The sequence below is a fragment of the Rana temporaria genome, chromosome 1, assembly GCF_905171775.1.
Source record: "Rana temporaria chromosome 1, aRanTem1.1, whole genome shotgun sequence".
Classification (NCBI taxonomy): Eukaryota; Metazoa; Chordata; class Amphibia; order Anura; family Ranidae; genus Rana; species Rana temporaria.
Window position 1 is genome coordinate 543,040,934 of NC_053489.1, and position 25,710 is coordinate 543,066,643.

General features: G+C 43.6%; 1 protein-coding gene across 1 annotated transcript in view; it reads right to left on the minus strand.

Annotated features, from left to right (window-relative positions):
- The window catches only part of LOC120920741 (probable ATP-dependent RNA helicase DDX60), a 271,914-nt gene extending 251,762 nt beyond the window's left edge, over positions 1-20,152 (minus strand). Inside the window, exons 1-4 of the mRNA XM_040332991.1 lie at positions 20,053-20,152; positions 8,265-8,471; positions 6,289-6,358; positions 3,754-3,943 (exon numbers count right to left, since the gene is read on the minus strand). Coding sequence (XP_040188925.1) covers positions 3,754-3,943; positions 6,289-6,358; positions 8,265-8,448 — 444 coding nt within the window. The 5' untranslated portion in view covers positions 8,449-8,471; positions 20,053-20,152. The remainder of the gene's footprint in view (positions 1-3,753; positions 3,944-6,288; positions 6,359-8,264; positions 8,472-20,052) is intronic.
- Between the last annotated feature and the right edge of the window lie 5,558 nt (positions 20,153-25,710).

Consider the following 25,710-nt stretch of genomic DNA (forward strand, 5'->3'; position numbering starts at 1 on the left):
GGTGTTTAGGCATTTTTTTCTTTATGTGGAGCCACTGTGGTGCCATCTAAAGGAGGACTGGTTCTTCATATGGACTATATATTTGCTCAATCCTTTATTATCCCATACCATATTTTGTTTTTGGCGCAGCTTTTTCGCATTTAACCCTTTATTCGGCCGCTAGTGTGGGGTTAAATGCGCCCAGCTAGCTGCCGAATAGCACTGCTAAAATGACGGTAAATCGCTACTAAAACTAGCAGCGTTTTACCGTAAAAGCCTGCCCACCCCAGTGTGAAAGGGGTCTTACTTCTTTTGTGTCTAAGGCATATACACATGTAACATTTTTTAATTACTGTGAGACACCAGAAAGATAATTATCATACGGTTACTCAGAAATAGCTGCATGTAAAATTGATAAAGGTTGCGCTATTCAATCATGTATATACAAACGTAAAAATTTGATAATTAAACAGTCCAAGTGATGTGAAAATAAATCCTGATGTCAATCTCCACCATCCACCACTCTAGTGATCTTAAAAATCAGTGCCTCCACCAACAGATGAAAGGCTCGTTTACCAGCTCCTATTGATCCCTCATTACAAGGGATCATTAGCGCTTGTGGCTTTAGCCCAGCCAAGGCCTTTCCCCAGGTCCAGATGGTCTCCCAAAAAGATCACCCCTTGGTACCGTATAAGATATGAAGCTTTCTCATTTAGGTTCCGCCCTGGTTCACATTGATGCTACTTTTAAATTGTGCTACTTCACTTGAAGTAGCGCGATTTCATATTAACAAGGTCAGCGCAATTTCGGTTGCTACTTAATAGACATCTGTGTGGCTTCATAGACAGATGTCTAATGAAGTTGCACCGGAAATCTGCAAAAATAGTAGTACTTTTGCAAATTGGTGTCGCACCGATTGGAACAGTGCCATTGCCGCCATTCGTTTTGATCTCTCAAATCGCATGACAACTTGCTCCAATGTGAACCTAGACTTCAGGTGATGCATCTCCTCCGTCTGGAGAAAACAAAAAGTAGCTATGTGTTATGACAATTATATTGTATGCCACTAAAAATACTTTTTATGATGTACTCCTCATAGTAAATGAACCCACATTCACCATTTATATTCTGTTATTATGGTGGGTGTCAGCTCAAACATACCATTGTATTTATGTATGTTTTGCCTGTTTGAGTGGTTAGCAAGGGAAAGAGGTGTATAAAACACGCTTACTGTCCCTCCCCTCTCTATGGTAATTTAGCCCACCTCTCCAGATGCATATTTCAAACAAATAATCTAAGGGGCCATCTTCTTTAACCACTTGACCTCCAGATGATTTACCCCACTTCCTGCTTCTCTGAATTCTTTAAAAATTGCACCCTTTCCTTACCTGAACAGTTCTTGTGTTTTCAGACATTTTAATTTCAGTTAGCACAAAAGATAAGAATCAATGTAGCACCCTCTACTTAGGTAGGTGCTAGTGGTGATATTTTTGGTGAGTGCAGGTAAATTTAAGCAGGCCTAGCAGGAAGCTAGGCCTGTTTGTTTTAAACTGTGTGGGCTGGGAGTGGCTCAGAGTAGGCTGGTGACTCACAGATAGCATCACTTCTCGGTTACCTTCCTCTGGCTTCTAGAGGATTCTAGAAGAGAGGAGGGGAAGAGAGGTGGGACTGTCTGAGGTGTCTCAGGGAGCCCTGACCAATCCCCAACTAGGATTGGCAGGGGCAGGCCTCCTTTATTTACCCAGGGTCAGCCCAGCTGGGGAGGAGCTGTCAGGTGGAAGAACAGAGGATGGAATGCTAGGCTGTCAGGGCCTTTGAGGGCACTCCCCATTCTGAGGGGGTGACCTTGGGCCTGGGACTTGGGTGCAGGACGGATCCCTTCAAGGGCGTATGGAGGATCTGAACAGGAGGCACAGAGAGGAGTCAGATAGAATAGCAGGGCTAGTACTGCCGTGCAAGTCTTTAGGAGGGAACTAGTGGTGTGTGTGCAGCCAGGAGGGCTGGTGAGTGACATGGGCAGTCGGGAGTACTGGAGAGGCATGCCAGAGATGTCTGAGGCCCCGTACACACGGCAGAGTTTCTCGGCAGAATTCACCGAGAAACTCGGTCAAAACCCGGATTCTGCCGAGAAACTCTGTCGTCTGTACAGTTTTGGCTCGATGGAGCCGCCGAGGAGCTCGACGAGAAAATAGAGAACATGTTCTCTATTTTCTCGTTGTTCTATGGGAGAAGGCGGCCCGCCGAGCTCCTCGGCGGCTTCATCCCAAAACTCGACGAGGAACTCGACGTGCTTGGCACGTCGAGTTTCTCTGTCGTGTGTACGGGGCCTCAGAGGAAACAGTCAAAACTGGGTGTGGAGCCAGTGAGGAATGCAATGTCACAGACAGTGAAGTCAGGCAGCTGCAGCCAGGAGGGCTGGCAGGGCATTAAGAGGGATTGCTGAAAGCAGTAGTCCACCATAGGTCAGCTAGCACTAAACACTTCCTATTCTATTTCTGCTACATTAAAAAGGGACCCGCGGTCCCTGACTGCAAATGGCAATTTATAGAACCTGACCGAGTCAGTGAATGCTGGGCTGGGCAGAGTGACAGGTGGACCACAACTTTCAGCAGCCCCTACAGGAGTAACGCTACATCAACATACTTTGTTATTTAATCTAGTAACAAAAACATGTAAGAGCAATATGATTTTTACCAAAACTTGAAGTATAACTAAAGACTTTAGTTTTGGATAGAGTGGAGAGGGATTAGAACACATATCAGTTTTTATTGCTGTCTGTGCCCTTATTAAGGAGATTCATCCTCTCTATTTGTCCTGTTTATCATTATCATTGAAAGTAAAAGAAGACCCCAAATTTTGGGTTGTCCCCAGAAGGAGTAATAGAGGGAAAATCTTTCAATGGGGATACTAGTTTTGTTGACCTGGGGGTCCCCAAGGAATTCCCTTAATTTGCAGGATTTTCTCTCATCTCCTGTTTGGCTATTGGACAGGAAGTGAAGGGAAATTTTCACAATGGGACACAGATGGAGAAAAAAATCTAACAGGGGTTATAACCCTCACTGCTCTATCCAAAATGAAAAGAAACATTTTGCCTATAGTTCTACTTTAAAGTGGATGTAAACCCACTCTCATCCTTTCTAAACTACTGCCATAGTGGTGATCTATAAGGATATAGATGCCTCCTGCATGTATCCTTACCTGTCAAATGTCAAATGTCTCCCCTCTGTCTGTTATGAGACCTGAAAAACTGCAGATTCTGTGGGTGGGTCTGTTGTCTGGAGCTCGGTGGGTGGAGTTGTGATGTCAGTAGACTCCCCGCCCACCTCTACACTCCCCTTTTTTCCTGTGTATTTCTTACACTGAATTCTGCTATGATCACTAACATCCAGTCAAAATCCAGAAGAGTAACCACATGACTTCAGAAAAGGAGTGGGGGTGGGAATTAAAAAATAATGCCTGTCTGAAGCTAGTGCATGAGATATGTAAATAACCTGTCATTCACAGCAAGGGGGCGGAACGGACTAAGGTTTTTCTCTGTAAGTCCGTTTTATTTCACTAAACAATAAAAGAGTATTGCTCAGAGCTGGATTAACTCTGTGTGGCAAGACTGGGCACAGATGATGGGAAATCTTTTACTGTACATTGTGACATAAAAAAAAAAAAAAAAATTCGGGTTTACATCCACTTTAAGCTACATACTACAATGACACAAAATTTACTACTTCTCTATTCATACTGTGATCCAAAAACAGATGCCACATACAATGTAGATACCTGAAAAAACACAATGACATATCTGGCGTGCCTGCTTGTTAAATTAAACAGAAACTTTTCCACCAAGAAAAAAAAGTGTAAGCTCTCTCCTGGTAACAAGGAACTATTTGCAGCACACGTGATTATCAAGGAGTCTCCATGAATGACAAAGAACTCAGACTCCACATAGTCGTTGAGTAAACTCACAAATCTATAGAAAAAAAAATGGAGAACTTGTTATAACACATTGTAACAAATCATTGAGCATTAAAGAATACATCTCCGAAATTTTTATACATTGACATATGCGTTCGGTTGATGTCAGAAGGGTGACTATGCCGCTAGCGATTTAGAAAATTTCCCTGCGGCAGGTTTAGTAAGAAGCTTTTTGGGTAAGCGACGTTCTGACGTCACCGCGCTCAGCTGTACCCGGAAGACACGGGAGGCTCGATCCTATATGCACATTGCATTTGAACTGTTGTAAGTGCATTTTTTATATACCTAATAAGTTATACCTTGTATTTTATGCTATGTGAGCTTCCCTCTCTTTCATGGCGCATCCTGTACCATTTGCTGTATGAGGCTTTAATCCAGTGATGCCGTCCATGGTGGACATTTAATCAACATACATGCTTACTTTGGTCTCCTGTGATAAGAGATCAATTCCAGCTGGTAAGAGGCAGCTTTTTTCTATCAACACATTCTGGGCTATTGCTTTTTCCTCATCACTTGGATATTGGTGTTATTTTTCTGGAGATCTCCCCACTTGGAGATTGAAATCTAATCATAATCATTTTTTGGACTTTCTGGAATCCGTTCACTTATACATTTTCCCTTTATGGACTTGATTGGTTCATCAATTTATTTCACATATATTCTCTGGTTCACTAATGAGAGTGTTTGATCACATATATATCTACACCCATGTTCATATTCACCTTGGTTTTCATTTTTATTTGCACAGGCATACATTTTTCATTTTTGGATGCATCTAACTTTTTTTGCACAGGCATTTATTTGTAATTTATGTATGCATTTAAATTTTTAGCGCAGCTTGTTTTTTCCTTTTTTTAGTAAGAAGCTGCCTGTTTGTTCCTAAAGAATCACTCCTTCTGTAGCTGAAGCAGTGAGGTGTCACTCCCATTGCTAGGGTTTGAGATTCAGCAGCATCTTGGCCAAAGCTATCTTGCTGCGTCTGGCTACAGAGGTAGTGATTCTATACGGACTGGCAGGCAGTCTCTTTAGCGATCCTGCCACTGGTGATTCGTCTCTAGTGGCAGAATCACCCATCTGACATCAGCCTTAAAGGAACACTAAAGGTTCGTTTTTTATTAGATCAATTGATTGCTGTAAGCTAGAGCATTTAAATATCACTTGTCTCGTTTTTCCTTTTGACCTCTAAAATACAGTAATCCAGGTTTGAAAATGCCATTTCCTGTCTCTCCTCTTCTTGCTTTCCACCAGCATCTGAGCCGTTTTGCATGGTGGAAAGCAGAATGTGCTCACCCCCTCCCTATGACTACAGCCCTGCGTGAAGATGCTTTCTTATCCCTCACAGGCATGGAGGCTAAGCCTAATGGGAACTGTAGTTCCCATTAAGCCGTGATGTAGCAAGAATGAATGCGCACCGCAAACCAGGAAGTCAGTGAGAATAATGATTCAGGAGTGCTGGAGGTGAATAAAAGAGCTCCATTTCAACAGGTATCAAACTAGTTATAATGCAAAACATTACTTTTTACTTTATCAGCTACTGTCAGACTTTAATTTAGACATCGTCCCCCGCCAGTCAATCAATATGGCTGAACACCCAGAACCTAGATGAAGCCTGTGAAAAAGATGCGAGTATCAGTAAGTACATGTGGCTGAAGAAATGGTCTGCAGAAGCCTGTGCACTTCACCCACAATTCACAGTAAAAATGCTTTGCTGTTTGCAATGCAAAAAAATCATAAATGCCCATTTTTTGTTGTTCATTGTTTTTTATTGAGTCAAAACACCATAGTACATGGCTCACAACATATTAACATGAAATATACGATGTGAACTTAGAGCATATGATACAGTTACAAATTGGCAACTTTAATTGCAATGCAGACTTTACACACAGGTCGAATTCGAGTCAATAAGGGCCACTTAAATAGATCAAGTAAGGAGTAGGGAGTCATCAAAATGAGGGTGAAGAAAGTGTTATACCCATGTTGACATAACTTTGCAAAATATTCAACCCTGTCTTGGAGAATTGCGACAAATGCCAATTTTTTTTCAATGTCTTGATGTGAAATATGTTTTTAATGGAAAGCCTGGCAAAAAAGCAGTTCAATCCAAATAAAAGCCTCATATAGCCTTTAATAAGGAGGGGTTTGGCTTAACCAAAGTCGTCTTATAGGCCCTTTAAAGCCTGCTGGCATTAATTCAAAGGCCATGCAGTGCATAATGGTTCAAAAACATTTCTATTTTCTCCGGGACCACACATTTTGCACAGGATTCACCTGAAACCCATCGTAGTGGTGAACTTGAACCTCATCCCTAATTGGTTTGATAAGCCAAGATATACTTACTTTGATCTTGACAGTTGTTGAGAGAGAAAACTGAATATGACATCCGAAAAGCAAATACGTTTCTTCATTCCTATGTGAATAATATAATTTTTTTAGAAATAGTACAAAGAAACAAAAAGTCAACCATTTAGAAGCAGCCAAATTGTGAGCAGAGAATACATAAATCAATACAAATATTTATTATACAGAACATGTAAAAAGTCCAGACCTTTACATTTAAATTCCCTCTGTTTGTGTGCCCTACCTTGCAATGCTCACATGTTGTAGCTGATCAATTTCCCTATGTCCATGTATTAATTCACCTAGCTTGTCCCTATTTGCTAATGGCACAGTCAACTTCTTGTTCTGGGTGACAGTCCATGCCCCAACATTTCCTCGGTGTTGCATCACAAATGTGGGAGTAGTAATGTTATACTGTAAAACTGTGCCGCCCCAATGGGGCATAGAATTTGTATCTATTGTTTCTCTGAACCATTTTTCTTTGGACGTTTATATTTAATTCTCATGCTGCCGTCCAGTGACCCTATGTGGTATGCATTTGTATTTTCTATGTTTCTTTCCCTGATGTATGACACACTTCCTTTGTATGTAATGCTCCACCCCTTCTTCCTGTGTTTGGTACTTCCTGTGTAATGGAGGCAGTTAACAGGCCACATGCAACAGGGCACATGTATTCTGCATAGTAAGCTACAGACGATATCATCTTTTGACCGCATAATACCACAATCTATTTAAGCTATCTGATAAGGATTGTCCTCAGTGATTATATCTGCTTATACAGGCCAGGCATAGAGGTCTCACAAGGGATCCATCGCTTCACAACAATCAGAGTCAGAATAAAAACACTGCACAACATTCTGTTAATTTCTCTGCCTGCTTGTGTCTGTGTCAGATACATATACTGTTAAAGTGTTACTAAACCCAGTAATATGAAAATAGCTCATCTGCACCCCCCTCCCCCCCACAGTGCCCACAGCTTATAAATCTTATTTTTACAATAAAATATTGCCACTATATACCTTTTTGGATGACCTGTATACCACGATCAGTGATAAAGTGATAAACTGCACAGTTTCTCCAGTGCTGAGAGCAGTGTCATCTTAAAGCGGAGGTTCACCCATAGATTGCACATTTTCCCCTTAGATGAATGCTCGTTTTGTCTAGGGGAATCGGCTAGTTGTTTTAAAATATGATCCGTACTTACGGTTTACGAGATGCATCCTCTCCGTCGGTTCCGGGTATGGGCTGCGGGACTGGGCGTTCCTATTTTGATTGACAGTCTTCCGAGAGGCTTCCGACGGTCGCATCCATCGCGTTACGATTTTCCTAAAGAAGCCAAACGTCGGTGCGCAGGCGCAGTATAGAGCCGCACCGACGTTTGGCTTCTTTCGGCTACGAGTGACGCGATGGATGCGACCGTCGGAAGCCTCTCGGAAGACTGTCAATCAAGAAGGAACGCCCGCTCCCGAAGACCCATACCCCGGAAGCGACGGAGAAGATGCATCTCGAAAACGGGTAAGTACGGATCATATTTTAAAACAAATAGCCGATTCCCCTAGACAAAACGAGCAGGAAGCTAAGGGGAAAAGAGAAAAAAAAAAACAAATTGGTTGAACTCCCGCTTTAAGAGCATTATAGGCCCCTGTGCACTGGGGCCCTGTCTACACAATCACGCACGAGAATTTACTGACAAAAATCATAAAATCTACTGGCAGAACCACATTTTTTACTGCCACTGCAAAAAAAGTACCTAAAATTATAGTTTTCAGTGCCAAACAATGCAAATGTCAGTATTTAAACTATAAACATATAGCTAGTGCTATTAGCAATGTGTTTAAGTTATACAAAAGTACAGCGTGCTGCAGGTCACTATCTCCCTAAAATGTCCGTCATTCTCAAATTCCAAAGTTGTGAGGTATGAAACTGCACAAATGCTCAAAAATATTATTGGTAAATATCTATGAAACGATCTTTACCTGAAGCCTCCTCCTTTTGTTTAGTAGTAGATTCAGAAGTATTTGTATTTTCAGATTCTGTACTTTGTAAACTTTGGGAACTTTCAGAAATGGTGTCATCTTCAGAAAAGTCATCACTCTCAGATGAGGCCTCACTTTCAGATGACCACGCATCTTCCTCCGAATCAGATCCTCTAGAAGCCATGACTTCTTAATACTAATCTAAGCCTGTAAAATAAAACATATACCGGTACTTCAAACCTATTTAAAAACTCTTTTCCATTTAAAGTGGAAATCAAAGCACCACAATAAAGACATACATTAGTTCAACAGGGAATCCCCACTAAATGCATAAAGACATCAAAAACAAATTGTTGTGCTTTAGGCTTCATTTCCATGGACGTTTTTACAGCCACTTTTTTTAGCCTTTTTTACAGCTTAAAAACGTCTGTCTAAAAACGCCGCGGTAGCGTTTTTGCGAGTTTTTTAACTTCTGGCGTTTTTACAGCTCTAACGCTGGAGCTTCAGAACGCACTGGTCCTGTTTTTTTTTTTGCAGCTTCAAAACGGCTCAGCCATCTACAGCTTAAAAACGTCATGGTGGGCATGAGGCTATAGACTAACATGGAGAGCTGTTTTTAAGCTGCAAAAAAAGCTCAGAAAAGTGGCTTTAAAAACGTCCAAAAATGTCCATGGAAATTAAGCCTTATATTTCAAAAGTTGTATGCTTTGCAAACTTTGGGTAGAAATATTAACCTTTTGCAATCACCAATCAGCAGCCCTTTAACTACTTCAATACTGGGCACTTTCACCCCCTTCCTGCCCAAGCCAATTTTCAGTTTTCAGAGCTGTCACACCTTGAATAACAATTGCGCGGTCATGCAATGCTGTACCCAAACAAACTTTGTACCATTTTTTTGAGAAAGATAGAGCTTTTTTTTGTGGTATTTAATCACCACCTGTTTTTTAGTTTTTTGCTAAACAAATGAATAAACATATATATTTTTTTGAAAAACAAATGTTTTCTCCTTCACTGATGGGCACTAATGTGGCTGCACTGACAGGCACTGATGAGGTGGCACTGATGGGCACTAATTAGGAGGCACTAATATGCAGCACTGATGGGCACTGATATGCAGCACTGATAGGCGGCACTGATAGGTGGTACTGATGGGCAGCCTTTATGGGCACTGATAGGCAGCAATGATGGGCACTGATAGGCAGCACTGATGGGCAGCCTTTATGGGCACTGATAGGCAGCAATGATGGGCAATAACAGGCAGCACTGATGGGCAATGATGGGCACTGATAGACGGCACTCATAGGCATCACTGATGAGGAGGCTCTGATAGGCATCACTGATTAGCAATGAAAGGCATTACTGATGAGCACCAATTGACATCACTGGTGGGCATCACAGGTGGGCATCGCTGATGGGGTTGCACTGATAATCACTGCACTGATTATCAGTGCAGATCCCCCTGTCAGGAGAACCACTTATCGGCTCTCTATGCATTAAGGTGAAAAACCTCCTGTGATGCATCACCCCCCTCAGTGCTGCCAATTGCTGCCCATCAACGCTACCAATCAGTGCAGTTAATGCTAGTCAGTTCTGCCAATCAGTGCCACCCATCAGTGCCAATCAGGGCCCATCAGTGCTGCCTATCAGTGCCCATCAGTGTCAATCAGTGCTCATCAGTCCTGCCCAGCAGTGCCCATCAGTGCTGCCAACTGAGGCATTCCCCTTCAAACAGTGACTCAGTATATATATATATATATATATATATATATACACATATACACACACGCATGTGTGTTTGAGCTTTGGTGTGTGCACCGTAATGTAATAGGCTACGCACGCCTATGATTTTTAAAGCTTAGAAGGCTGGAAGGATGTTGAGGCACTGCTTGAAAGGGGAGTAGCAAGGGGAGCAGAGCTGCTAAGAGAACAATTTCCCATTTTAACACTGAAAAAAAAAAAATCTCAAAGGGCATTCGAGAAGAATTGCTTGATGTGACTTGAACACCTGTGCAATGCATTGGAAATGCTCATGAATCCTAAAGGCACATTAATCTGCTTTAAAATTCAACGACTGTGTGAACTTAGCCATATTCTTGTTGCAATTATAAGTGAATGAACTTGATATGCACTGTGAATTAAAGCCAGATTCCACCCGCAAATTTTTTTTTTCTTAAAGTCAGCAGCTACTAACAGTGTAGCTGCTGACTTTTAATAAGGACACTTACCTGTCCTACTCGCCCGCGCTGATGCCCATCCTTCGATCGGTGCAGGTCCTGCGCCGCCATTTTCACTAAGGGAAACAGGCAGTGAAGCCTTACGGCTTCACTGCCCGTTTCCTACTGCGCATGCGCAGGTCTCAAGCTGACTTGTGAATGGGCGGCTGCTCTCTGGGAACACACACAGTTCCCAGAAAGCAGCGCGCCCCATTCACTAGAAGAAGATGAAGAAGAAGACCATGGCTACTGAGGAGGCAGATTACAGACTTCCGCATAGCAACAGGCATTTTCGGTGAGTATAATTTTTTATTTTTTTTTTCAATTTATTTTTTCATATTTTTTTTAGGATTTTTTGGCTAAAAAAAAATTGCTGGGTCGAGCTCCACTTCAGTATGCATTTTTGTTATTGTTTTATACATTGTAATGCTTATCGATATATATTTTGAGTTTTCTACTGGTATAAACAGATTTTTTTTAATGGATGGATGTTATGATTTATTGTTGGTAGAAAATAGCTACACATATGCTACAGTATAACTAAATTGTATATTACCCCAATATTTCATATTCCTGATATGTGTAGTCCTCCTGCGTTCCTTTTTCAAACTGAATATATATATATATATATATATATATATATATATTCAATTTGAATATATATATATATATATATATATATATATATATATATATATATATATATATATATATATATATATATACACACACACACACACACACACACACATACATAGACACACACACACACACACACACACACACACAAATGTTTTGCTTTGCATTTCTATTTGAAAGAAAATGGGTTGTTTGTTTTATAATGACAGGATTCACATATACTTTATAGTGGTTCTTCAGTCTCCTTAACCACTTCCCGCCCGGTCAATAGCGTATTGACGTCCGGGAAGTGGTTCTGTTATCTTGACTGGATGTATTTTTTTCAAAATTGTCGCTCTATTTTTATTTTTTTGCACAAAAAAATTTAAAATCACAGAGGTGATCAAATACCACCAAAAGAAAGCTCTATTTGTGGGAACAAAATTATAAAAAAAAATTGGTTACAGTGTTGCATGACCGCGCAATTGTCATTCAAATTGCGACAGCGCTGAAAGCTGAAAATTGGCTTGGCCAGGAAAGTGCGTAAGTGCCTGGTATTGAAGTGGTTAAAGAATCAGTAGCTACAACAAATTCTGTAGCTGCTGACTTTTAATAAAAAGGCACCTACATGTCCAGTGATCCAGCGCCATCCCGGGACGGTTCTTCGCCAGTCTTCTCCACCCCAGTGTCTGCATATTTACTGAGGAAACCCAGCTCCCCACTGCGCATATGCAAGTCGCATTGCATTTTGTGAATGGCCCCACAGCCTCCTGGGACCTGTGAGATGTCCCAGGAGGTTGCAGGCAGGAGAGGGAGAGAATTTTCATTGGAATCACCTAGGCAATTCCAGTGGAAGTTGTAGCAGATACCTGACGAAATTGGGTACCTGCTCCCCCACCCAAAAAAAGTTCTAAAGAAAATGCAAGGAGGGGGGGGGGGGGTTTGTAGAAAGCGGAACTTCCCTTTTAAAGTAAAGTTCCGCTTTAAATTGACTGGCATTTTATTTAACTGGAGAAAAAGTGTAGCTGCTGTGTAGATTTTAAAATTAGAATCATAAGGGAGGCGGAAATATTAAATTATTATTAAACAATAAAGTACTAATGCGCTGCCAACGTGTTCAACAATAGTTAATAATAATAAAGTGCTAAAGGTGCTAAAGTGAAAAGTGTAAACAGCAGCCAACGTCTGTAGTGTTGCCAACACCCATAAAATTGTGTAAAATATTGAAATAGCGCTAATTACTCTATAAATATGCGCTAAAAAGAATATACTAAAAATGCAACAAATCTACTGAATATAATAAATAGTGTAGCACAATATGTGTTCCAACAGGCGATCACAGTCCATGTGAATAAAGTGTATAATAAATAGCATATAAGTCCATGTGTAAAGTGCATGTGAAATAGTATCCACGGATGACTCTGCTCATCCAAAAAATCAGTCTTTAACACAACGGGACAGTTAAAAATATAAACAAGATGGGGGGAGAGGGATGAGTAAGGGAGTCCCAATCTGCAGATGTAAGTAGATAGCTACCCTTGATAAAGTCACGTGACAGTGACACATCGCTTGATAAAGTCACGTGACAGTGACACAACGTGACGGGAGGAGGAGCTTAGTGACTTCACCTCCGGTTACAGCCGTGACCGGAAGTCCCACGCATTTCTGACGCTGTATTACCTGTTTGTTGTTTTTTTTGCCATTTTATTGTCGTCTAATACTTTTTAAATAAATGGAATCATATATTTTTTTAATTATTACACCATGGAGATCTTCCTTCTTTCTCATTTCTAAAATGTGTGGAGCTGGAGTCTGGAAATCGTTGGGAAGACTGGAGAGATAACTGCAGTGGTCCTTTGTCTAGGATTCACCAAGGCAAAGAGGAATCACTGTCTGCTGGATACCCATTGCTTGATGCACGATTAGACCCATTGGGGTCCATCTATGAGGTGAGAGGCTGGTACTATCGGGGGGGGGGGGGACACAGGGATTGTTTCTGTGTTACCTACTTACATCTGCAGATTGGGACTCCGTTACCCATCCCTCTACCCATCTTGTTTATGTTTTCAACTGTCAATTGTGTTAACCACTTCATTACTGGGCACTTAAACCCCCTTCCTGACCACAACCAATTTTCAGCTTTCAGCCCTGATGCATTTTGAATGACAATTGCACGGTCATACAATGCTGTACCCAAAATATATTTTTATCATTTTTTTGCCACAAATAGAGATTTATTTTGGTGGTATTTGATCACCTCTGCGGTTTTTATTTTTTGCGCTATAAACAAAGAAAAGACAGAGGGCCAGATTCACGTAGAATTGCGGCCGTGTAACGTAACCCGTTTACGTTACACCGCTGCAAGTTTTCAGTGTAAGTGCCTGATCCATAAAGCACTTACCTGTAAACTTGCGGTGGTGTATCGTAAACACGTCCGGCGCAAGCCCGCCCAATTCAAATGGGGCGGGTACCATTTAAATTAGGCGCGCTCCCTCGCCGGACGTACTGCGCATGCTCAGTTATGAAATTCCCGCCGTGCTTTGCGTGATGTGACTTAATTTTTTAGAACGGCGACGTGCGTAGCGTCCATTCGTATTCCCGGGCGTCTTACGCGAAAACAAAAAAAAATTGAAATTCGACCCGGGAACGACGGCCATACTTTAACATGGCTCGACTAAAGTTAAGCCATGTTAAAGCAGGTGTAAATTTGCGACGGGAAAAAATTACTAGCGACGACGTAACGACGGGAAAAACCTTTGTGGATCGCTGTAAATCCTCATTTGCATAACCCGAGGCTGGAATAAGACACAAACTCCCCCCAGCGGCGGCCGAAGTATTGCATCCTAAGATCCGACAGTGTAAGTCCAATTACACCTGTCGGATCTTAGGGCTATCTATGCGGAACTGATTCTATGAATCAGCCGCATAGATAGGACAGGAGATACGACGGTGTATTAGGAGATACGTCGTCGTATCTCCTCTGTGAATCTGGCCCAGAAAATTTAGGAAAAAAACAAAATTTTTTACTTTTTGTTATAATAATATCCTTTTTTTTTTTTTTTTTTTTCTCGGTTTAGGCCAAAACATATTCTTCTACAAATTGTTGTTAAAAAAAAAAATCGCAATAAGCGTATATTGATTGGTTTGCGCAAAAGTTATAGCGCCTACAAAATAGGGGATAGATTTATGATTTTTTATTTTTTTTTACTAGTAATGGCAGCGATCTGTGATTTTTTTTGTCAGGCCGGCGATATTGCGACGAACATATCGGACACTTTTGACACAATTTTAGGACCATTCACATTTATACAGCGATCAGTGCTATAAAAATGCACTAATTACAGTATAAATGTGACTGGCAGGGAAGGGGTTAACACTAGGCGGTGAGGAAGGGGTTAAATGTATTTCCTGGGTGTGTTCTAACTGTGTGTGGAGGGGGGCTGACTGGGGGAGGTGACCGATGCTGTGTCCCTATGTACAAGGCACACAGCATCGGTCTCCTCTCTCACTGACAGGACGTGGAATTCCACGTCCCCGCTGTCACCGCCGTTCACGGGTACCTGGCGGACATCGCGGCTGCCAGGCACACGTGTTTACCCGCTGCGCGCCCCCAGCGGCGTGCGGGGAATGTAAATAACAAGACGTCCAGGGACGTCCACCCGGCACTTGAGAGCCGCGCTGTGGACGTCTTTCGTCTATAGCGCGGGTCTCAAGTGGTTAAAGACTGATTTTTTGAATCATCAGTCATCTGTGGATACTATTTCACATGTACCGGTACTTTACACATGGACTTATATGCTATTTATTATACACTTTATTCACATGGACTGTGATCGCCTGTTGGAACACTTGTTGTGCTACACTATTTATTATATTCAGTAGATTTGTTGCATTTTTAGTATATTCTTTTTAGCACAAATTTATAGTTATTAGCGGTACTTCAATATTTTACACAATTAAATTATCATTATTGTCGCAATTAATAATTTGGACCAAAAGCATGAAAATAGATGAGCTGTAGAAAGTGATTGGAAAGATTTTCTGAGAAACTTTTATGCACAAAATCAAAGGCATCAGGAGCCAAAAAAGCTAAAAAAACTGTCATTGTAGTTCATTAATACATAGAATTGCCAGCAGCACACAGCGGGGGAGATTCAGATAGAGATACGACGGTGTATCTCCTGATACGCCGTCGTATCTCTGAGATCCGACGGTCGGATCTATGCGACTGATTCATAGAATCAGGTTCCGCATAGATCTCCCTAAGATCCGACAGGTGTAAGTGACTTACACCGTCGGATCTTAGGCTGCAATCTCCCGCCGGCCGCTAGGTGGCGCTTCCATTTGTATACGCGACGAATATGCAAATGGGGAGATCCGCCGATTCAGAAACGAACGCCCGCCCGTCGCTTTTTTTTTTACGTCGTTTGCGTTCGGCTTTTTCCGGCGCATAGTTACCCCTGCTATATGCGGCGTATCCTATGTTAATTATGGCCGTCGTTCCCGCGCCGAGTTTTGAATTTTTACGTCGTTTGCGTAAGTCGGTCGCGAATACGGATGGACGTAATTTACGTTCACGACTAAACCAAATCCTAGCGACGTCATTGGGAGCAATGCACGCTGGGAAATTTAGCCGGCGGCGCATGCGCATTTAAATCGGTGCGGGGACGCGCCTGATTTAAATACTACACTCCCCCTAGCCGTGGAATTTGAATTCTGCCGGGGGATTTACGATCCGCCGGGGCAAGTTTCGGGGTAAGTGCTTTCTGAATACTGCACTAGCCTCTCAAATTTGCGCCGGCGGATCGTAAATCAGATAGATTAAGCGGATCTAAAGATCTGATAATCTATCTGAATCTAGCCCAGTATGAACTATGTTCTAGTACAGAGTAGTACGATTATGTTATAACACATCCCAATGCTGAATATTTAAAGAAGAACTCCACTAAGGGTTAAGAAAGCACAGTGGGAGGTAAGTACTGTATAACACAACAGTGTACACTGACTTGCAGGCATCCTTTGCTATAGCTATAAAAACTTAGATTACTTCTGGTGTTGGAGCTCTTTTGGTGTTAGCAATGGGGTTGATTTACTAAAGGTAAATAGTCTGTGCACTGCAAGTGCAGTTGCTCTAGATCTGATGGGGACATGCAAGGAAAATAAACAGCATTTTTTCTTGTACATGATTGGATGATAGAAATCAGCAGAGCTTCACCTCATTTCAGAGCTTCCCCTTAGATCTAGAGCAAATGCACTTGAAGTGCACTGTATATTTGCCTTTAGTATATCAACCTCCCTGTCTTTTTTCAACCACTGTGTACGCACACTAAAGCCTCGTACACACGATACAATTGTTGGCGAACTGAGCGTTCGATTTTTGTCTTAAGGGCGTCTGCCTGGATCTTGCCTTGCATACTAATGGTAAACAATTGTAATGCAACAAACACGAATGTAGTGACTTACTACGAAGAATTTCATCTCTTGAGCGCCACCCTTTGGGCCCTTCTAATTTCGTGTTTGGTGAGCATTGATTCCGAGCATGCGTGTTTGTACTTTCAACTTTTGTGTGATGGACTTGTTTACTGACCATCAGAAAATCTGACAACCAACCGTTGTCCGCCGAAAATTTACTAGCCTGTCATCCAACATTTGTTGGCAGAAAGTTGGATAAGAATTTTCGAAAAGGAGCGTAATAACGGTCAGATTTTAGGACAACAGTCTGTCAACAGACAATCCCCTGCCAACAATCGGATCATGTGTAGGAGGCTTAAAGATGGAAAAAAGCCCCTGCCAACAATCGGATCATGTGTAGGAGGCTTAAAGATGGGAAAAAGCCCCTGCCAACAATCGGATCATGTGTAGGAGGCTTAAAAATGGAAAAAAGCTAAACAAAAGCCTCTGAATAGAACTATGACTGCCCTATAATATTAGAAGTAAACAGAAACAAAAAAAATTATTTTGTTCCTAAAAATGATCAGCTTTGAGTAATAGAAATAAAATAAAAATGACCAGTGTCCGGTCCTTACTTTTTGTGCGCTGCGGCTTTCATGCAGGAAAGCAATATGTCATATAAATATACAGAACATCATATTTTTGGAAAAGGTACATGTGCTACTTTGGTGCGTTCGCAGCATGATTTTGGCACTATAGACTTCCATAGAAAAGTACCAAAAACACATATAAAATGAATGTACATGCGTTTTTAGTGCATTGTTGGCAGAGTTTTGTGTATAAAAATCCAATCTCCCTCTCATACTAAAACAAAACACATAAAGCACAAAAAACATGTCAAAGACACACTACAAAATCACACTGAAAATCAAATCAAGTCTCAGTAGTTTGAACTTGATCTAATGCTGGCCATAGACAGTGCAATTCTCTTTCCTGGAACCACGGGTTGCAGGAAAGATAATCGCTCGATTCCCCCACCAACGCAGTCAGTGTTGATGCGGGAATTCTTCCCGCAAAGCTATTGTGTTTTCTAGGTGGAGGTCGCAGGCAGCCACCCCAGCTGAAAGAACACACAGTGATTATTGCCAACGGATAAAGCTGCTAGCAATAATCACATGAAAAATCCAACAGGCTGGTTGATCGATTGATCAACTTGGGTACAAATTCATTCAGCCTTTCCATACATGATTTGAATCCTGGCTTGTCCCTGCTGAACCAGCTGAGATTCAAACCATCTATGCAGGGTCGATCCGCCCTCTAGGCTCACTATGCAAGCCGCTTAGGGCCCCCCAAATTACTAAAGGCCCCGCCTGGTGAGAAGTCATTTTCGGCCCCTCACCCCACTTCTCAACTCGCTGGCTGCATGGGAGAAGAGGTAAGAAGTCAGCACACCCGCTTCTTACTTTATGTAAGATGTCATTTCTGACAGCAGAACAAGAACACCCCCTCCCCCCGCTTCTCAACTTTAATCTTTAATGTGACACTACAAGCAGGTACAATAGATGACAGTGTCACACACTGAGCGGATCTTACAAGCACCAATATTTGCTCAATGTGATACCCCCCTCTCCTCTGTCAGTGCTTCCAATCTGTGCCACCAGTCAGTGCCAATCAGTGCCAGTGCCACTTGTCTGTGCCAATCAGTGCCATCTGTCAGTACCAGTGCTGCTTGTCAGTGCCACCAATCAGTGCCAGTACCACTTGTCAGTGCAAATCAGTGCCACCAGTCAGTGCCAATCGGTGCCGCCAATCAGTGCCGCCAATTAGTGCCACATGTCAGTGCCGCTTGTCAGTGCCACCAGTCAGTGGCAAACAGTGCCACCAGTCAGTGCAAATCAGTGCCACTTGTCAGTGCCAATCAGTGCTGTCAATCAGTGGTGCCTATCAGTGCCAATCATTGCTGTCAATCAGTGCAAGAGTGCAGGGATGGGGAGATGAACTCAGCAGACAGGAACATTGGCCGGCCCGGTGGGGCACAACTGAAATCTGTTGATGTTTATTAATGCCACATGCCGATCTTTAGTATAATAGGTAATCACCACACTACTATTTACAATAATCTATTGGAGGTAAAATAAAAAAGTGTCAGTAAAAGGCCTGCCACTAAGCACTGTTATATGTTCCCACACCACAAAAAAAAAGTGCATCACTAACCTACTAAACAATAACTTGGTGGAACCCTCTAATGTATGAAAATGTCAATAAACTTCAATATTACCACCACAATACCGGTCTCTATGATATGTAACAACACATATAATACACATCACACTGAAAATAAGACATACTGTATAAGGCCCCTTTCACACGGGCGGACCGTTAAGGTTCACATGTCAGTTTTTTTGGCGGACCTAAACGGGAGCTCCATACAACTCTATGGAGCGTCGGATGTCAGCGGTGACTAGGATGTCATTAAAGTTCATGGGCCAGATCCACAAAAACGTATATTTAGGCATCTCATATGCGCTACGCCACCGTAAATCAGAGTGGCTCGTAGGGTATCCACAAAGAACTTGCTCCCATATGCGGGCCGGCGGAACGTAAATCTGCCAGCATAAGCCCCGCGTAATTCAAAGTAGGCTTGGAGTGGGCGTGTTATATGTTAATCTAGTATGACCCCACGTAATTGACGCTTTTTACGAACGGCGCATGCACCGTCCGTGGACGTATCCGCGAAATCACGTCGCAAATAGTCAATGCTTTCGACGTGAACTAAACTTATGCAAAGCCCTATTCGCGAACGATTTACGCAAACAACGTAAACGACGACGCTGTCCCGACGTCCATACTTAACATTGCGTACGCCTCATAGAGCCAGGGGTAACGTTACGCCAAAAAAAGCCTTACGTAAACGACGGAAAAAAATTGCGCCGGGCGAACGTACGTTTGAGAATCGGCGTATCTAGCTAATTTGCATACTCTACGTAGAAATTAACTGAAGCGCAACCTAGCGGCAAGCGTAAATATGCACCTAAGATCCAACGGTGTACTAAGACGTACGTCGTTAGGATCTAGACCACATTCAGGCGTATCTTGTTTTGTGGATACAAAACAAGATACGACGGCGCATCGAAGAAGTTACGCGGCGTATCAATAGATATGCCAACGTAACTCTTTGGCCCCATGTGTGTAAAGGTAGGTGTCCCAATACTTTTGACAATATAGTGTGTGGGTGTATATATACATATATACACACACACAAAGGTGTGTTTGAGCTTTAGGTGCACACCCTAATGCAATAGGCTGCGCACACCTATGACTGCAGCATTAGGCAGGTGTTGACGCTTTGCAACTGCCTCCATTCACTTCTATTGAAACGCACCAAAACAGCACCTTAAACACACTGTAAATGCACCATGGCGTTTCCTGTGAATTTATAGTGCGGTTGCAAAGCATCTAAAGTGATAATTTCCTTTTGCTTTAAAATTTAACGCAGGTGTGCGTTAGCCCTAACGTTGTACATTTATGACAAGTCCATTATTTTATAGAAGGTGTGTTCTACTAACCTGTTTCCAAAACAGAGGCAGGTATACAAGCAGCTGATGGCATGTGATGAAGAAGACGTCCACTTGCTGAATGGTAAAGCTGTCATGCAGCTTGCAGTGCTATGTGTTCTCTATGAAGAGGCGGGATCTCTGAGCTTAGTTTCGTTTCTGTTCCTGAAACTACGGAGAAAAAACACTAAGGAAAGCGTATCTATGCTGAGGCATAACCAAGTCCTAAGGGCACATTTCTACTCATTCACCAGGATAAAAAAACAAATGCAATATTTAATAAAGGCTTTATGTGAGATCTTATTGAATTTTTATGTTTTTAAAGTGACATTAAACTAGCAAATATTTATTCATATATACATAGTTACATAGTAGGCAAGGTTGAAAAAAAGACACAAGTCCACCAAGTCCAACCTATGTGTGTGATTTTCTATCAGTACAGTGGAACCTTGGTTTGAGAGTAATGCGGTGTGATGTAATCAGGGACACTGGGATTGGTGTGATGTAATCAGGGACACTGGGATTAGTGTCATGTAATCAGGGACACTGGGATTGGTGTGATGTAATCAGGGACACTGGGATTGGTGTCATGTAATCAGGGACACTGGGATTGGTGTCATGTAATCAGGGACACTGGGATTGGTGTCATGTAATCAGGGACACTGGGATTGGTGTCATGTAATCAGGGACACTGGGACTGGTGTGATGTAATCAGGGACACTGGGATTAGTGTCATGTAATCAGGGACACTGGGACTGGTGTCATGTAATCAGGGACACTGGGATTGGTGTGATGTAATCAGGGACACTGGGATTAGTGTCATGTAATCAGGGACACTGGGATTGGTGTCATGTAATCAGGGACACTGGGATTGGTGTCATGTAATCAGGGACACAGGGATTGGTGTCATGTAATCAGGGACACAGGGATTGGTGTCATGTAATCAGGGACACAGGGATTGGTGTGATGTATTTAGGGACACTGGGATTGGTGTCATGTAGTCAGGGACACTGGGACTGGTGTGATGTATTTAGGGACACTGAGATTGGTGTTATGTAATCAGGGACACTGGGACTGGTGTCATGTAATCAGGGACACTGGGATTGGTGTCATGTAATCAGGGACACAGGGATTGGTGTCATGTAATCAGGGACACAGGGATTGGTGTCATGTAATCAGGGACACTGGGATTGGTGTGATGTAATCAGGGACACTGGGACTGGTATGATGTAATCAGGGACACTGGGATTGGTGTCATGTAATCAGGGACACTGTGATTAGTGTCATGTAATCAGGCACACTGGGATTGGTGTCATGTAATCAGGGACACCGGGATTGGTGTGATGTAATCAGGGCCACTGGGACTGGTGTCATGTAATCAGGGACACTGGAACTGGTGTGATGTAATCAGAGACACTGGAACTGGTGTGATGTAATCAGGGACACTGGGATTGGTGTGATGTAATCAGGGACACTGGGACTGGTATGATGTAATCAGGGACACTGGGATTGGTGTCATGTAATCAGGGACACAGGGATTGGTGTCATGTAATCAGGGACACTGGGACTGGTGTGATGTAATCAGGGACACTGGGATTGGTGTCATGTAATCAGGGACACTGTGATTAGTGTCATGTAATCAGGCACACTGGGATTGGTGTCATGTAATCAGGGACACCGGGATTGGTGTCATGTAATCAGGGACACTGGGATTGGTGTGATGTAATCAGAGACACTGGAACTGGTGTGATGTAATCAGGGACACAGGGATTGGTGTCATGTAATCAGGGACACTGGGATTGGTGTCATGTAATCAGGGACACTGGGATTGGTGTCATGTAATCAGGGACACTGGGATTGGTGTCATGTAATCAGGGACACTGGGATTGGTGTCATGTAATCAGGGACACTGGGATTGGTGTCATGTAATCAGGGACACTGGGATTGGTGTCATGTAATCAGGGACACTGGGATTGGTGTCATGTAATCAGGGACACTGGGATTGGTGTCATGTAATCAGGGACACTGGGATTGGTGTCATGTAATCAGGGACACTGGGATTGGTGTCATGTAATCAGGGACACAGGGATTGGTGTCATGTAATCAGGGACACTGGGATTGGTGTCATGTAATCAGGGACACTGGGATTGGTGTCATGTAATCAGGGACACTGGGATTGGTGTCATGTAATCAGGGACACTGGGATTGGTGTGATGTAATCAGGGACACTGGGACTGGTGTGATGTAATCAGGGACACTGGGACTGGTGTGATGTAATCAGGGACACCGGGATTGGTGTGATGTAATCAGGGACACTGGGACTGGTGTGATGTAATCAGGGACACTGGAACTGGTGTGATGTAATCAGAGACACTGGAACTGGTGTGATGTAATCAGGGACACTGGAACTGGTGTGATGTAATCAGAGACACTGGAACTGGTGTGATGTAATCAGGGACACCGGGATTGGTGTGATGTAATCAGGGACACTGGGACTGGTGTGATGTAATCAGAGACACTGGAACTGGTGTGATGTAATCAGGGACACTGGGACTGGTGTGATGTAATCAGAGACACTGGAACTGGTGTGATGTAATCAGGGACACTGGGACTGGTGTGATGTAATCAGAGACACTGGAACTGGTGTGATGTAATCAGGGACACTGGGACTGGTGTGATGTAATCAGAGACACTGGAACTGGTGTGATGTAATCAGGGACACTGGGATTGGTGTGATGTAATCAGGGACACTGGGATTGGTGTCATGTAATCAGGGACACAGGGATTGGTGTCATGTAATCAGGGACACTGGGATTGGTGTCATGTAATCAGGGACACTGGGATTGGTGTCATGTAATCAGGGACACTGGGATTGGTGTGATGTAATCAGGGACACTGGGATTGGTGTCATGTAATCAGGGACACCGGGATTGGTGTGATGTAATCAGGGACACTGGGACTGGTGTGATGTAATCAGAGACACTGGAACTGGTGTGATGTAATCAGGGACACTGGGACTGGTGTGATGTAATCAGAGACACTGGAACTGGTGTGATGTAATCAGGGACACTGGGACTGGTGTGATGTAATCAGAGACACTGGAACTGGTGTGATGTAATCAGGGACACTGGGACTGGTGTGATGTAATCAGAGACACTGGAACTGGTGTGATGTAATCAGGGACACTGGGATTGGTGTGATGTAATCAGGGACACTGGGATTGGTGTCATGTAATCAGGGACACAGGGATTGGTGTCATGTAATCAGGGACACTGGGATTGGTGTCATGTAATCAGGGACACTGGGATTGGTGTCATGTAATCAGGGACACTGGGATTGGTGTCATGTAATCAGGGACACTGGGATTGGTGTCATGTAATCAGGGACACTGGGATTGGTGTCATGTAATCAGGGACACTGGGATTGTTGTCATGTAATCAGGGACACAGGGATTGGTGTCATGTAATCAGGGACACTGGGATTGGTGTCATGTAATCAGGGACACTGGGATTGGTGTCATGTAATCAGGGACACTGGGATTGGTGTCATGTAATCAGGGACACTGGGATTGGTGTCATGTAATCAGGGACACAGGGATTGGTGTCATGTAATCAGGGACACAGGGATTGGTGTCATGTAATCAGAGACACTGGAACTGGTGTCATGTAATCAGGGACACTGGGACTGGTGTGATGTAATCAGGGACACTGGGATTGGTGTCATGTAATCAGGGACACTGGAATTGGTGTCATGTAATCAGGGACACAGAGATTGGTGTGATGTAATCAGGGACACAGAGATTGGTGTGATGTAATCAGGGACACTGGGACTGGTGTGATGTAATCAGGGACACTGGGACTGGTGTGATGTAATCAGGGACACCGGGATTGGTGTGATGTAATCAGGGACACTGGGACTGGTGTGATGTAATCAGAGACACTGGAACTGGTGTGATGTAATCAGGGACACTGGAACTGGTGTGATGTAATCAGAGACACTGGGACTGGTGTGATGTAATCAGAGACACTGGAACTGGTGTGATGTAATCAGGGACACTGGGACTGGTGTGATGTAATCAGAGACACTGGAACTGGTGTGATGTAATCAGGGACACTGGGACTGGTGTGATGTAATCAGAGACACTGGAACTGGTGTGATGTAATCAGGGACACTGGGACTGGTGTGATGTAATCAGGGACACTGGGATTGGTGTCATGTAATCAGGGACACTGGAACTGGTGTGATGTAATCAGGGACACTGGGACTGGTGTGATGTAATCAGGGACACTGGGATTGGTGTGATGTAATCAGGGACACTGGGATTGGTGTGATGTAATCAGGGACACTGGAACTGGTGTGATGTAATCAGGGACACTGGGACTGGTGTGATGTAATCAGGGACACTGGGATTGGTGTGATGTAATCAGGGACACTGGGATTGGTGTCATGTAATCAGGGACACTGGGATTGGTGTGATGTAATCAGGGACACTGGGATTGGTGTCATGTAATCAGAGACACTGCAACAGGTGTGGTGGTGATCAGCAGTGCCGGGACAAGGTCAGACCCAATGCAGCTCCCAGCATGGGGTCTGGTGCGTCCCTGTTCACCTGTTCATGTGCGATTCAGGTCTGAATTTTAGCCTGAATTCGCACCTGAACCTGAACAGCACCCAAAGACACACAGGACCCTTTTGAGATGCGGACCGCTGTCCCCCAGGACTTGTGTGAACTGGCTCTATTGCGCACACTCGCATATCATGCAAATTTGATGCAGGAAACGTGCATCCGATTTGCACATATGTGAACCCGGCCTTAGGAGAGGGGACACTGTGCAGCAGCAGTAAGGGTGTGGAGCAAATTTGCTGAAGCTATGAGAATTGGTGGTGATAGGTTGAGGGACTACACACACACACACACACACACACACTCCCCCTATCTACCACAAACAGTACAGGGTATAGAAATTGTCAGGCACTTCATCTCCTCTTCCTACCTGTGATAGGTACTGAGGGTGGTTTCTGCAGGTGGTGTGGTGGCTGGGGGATGAGTTGTGACAGCAGAAATGGGAGAGGAAATGGGGCTGTAAGGCAGAGTGGTAAGAGGGGGGCATGAGGCCTAGTGGTGTCAGCAGGAAAGGGGGTGTTTGCAGGAGGGCTTGGTGGTAAAAGGGATAGGAGGGGGTTTGGGCAGGTGTAGTAGTGGGTTGATTGATGGCACAGTGGGTTGAGTGTAAGGGCAGAAATGAAAGCTAATTTTGCTATTAACCACTAGAGTACCGGGCCATCGTCAAATGACGGCTCCACGGTGACTCTGAATATTCAACAGGTCGTCAATTGACGTCCAGTATTCCTGCGGCCACTGGGGGGCGCGCGAGCGCGCGCCCGGCGCATCCCCGGGATGCCGATGCGCATGCCTGGCGGTCGCGATGTCCGCCAGGTACCCGCGATCGGTAACGACAGAGCAGGACGTGGAGCTCTGTGTGTAAACACAGAGCTCCACGTCCTGTCAGGGGAGAGAGGAGACCGATCTGTGTCCCTTGTACATAGGGACATAGATCGGTCACCTCCCCCAGTCACCCCTCTTCCCCCACAGTTAGAACACAATACAGGTATACATATTAACCCCTCCCTCACCCCCTAGTGTTAACCCCTTGAATGCCAGTCACATTT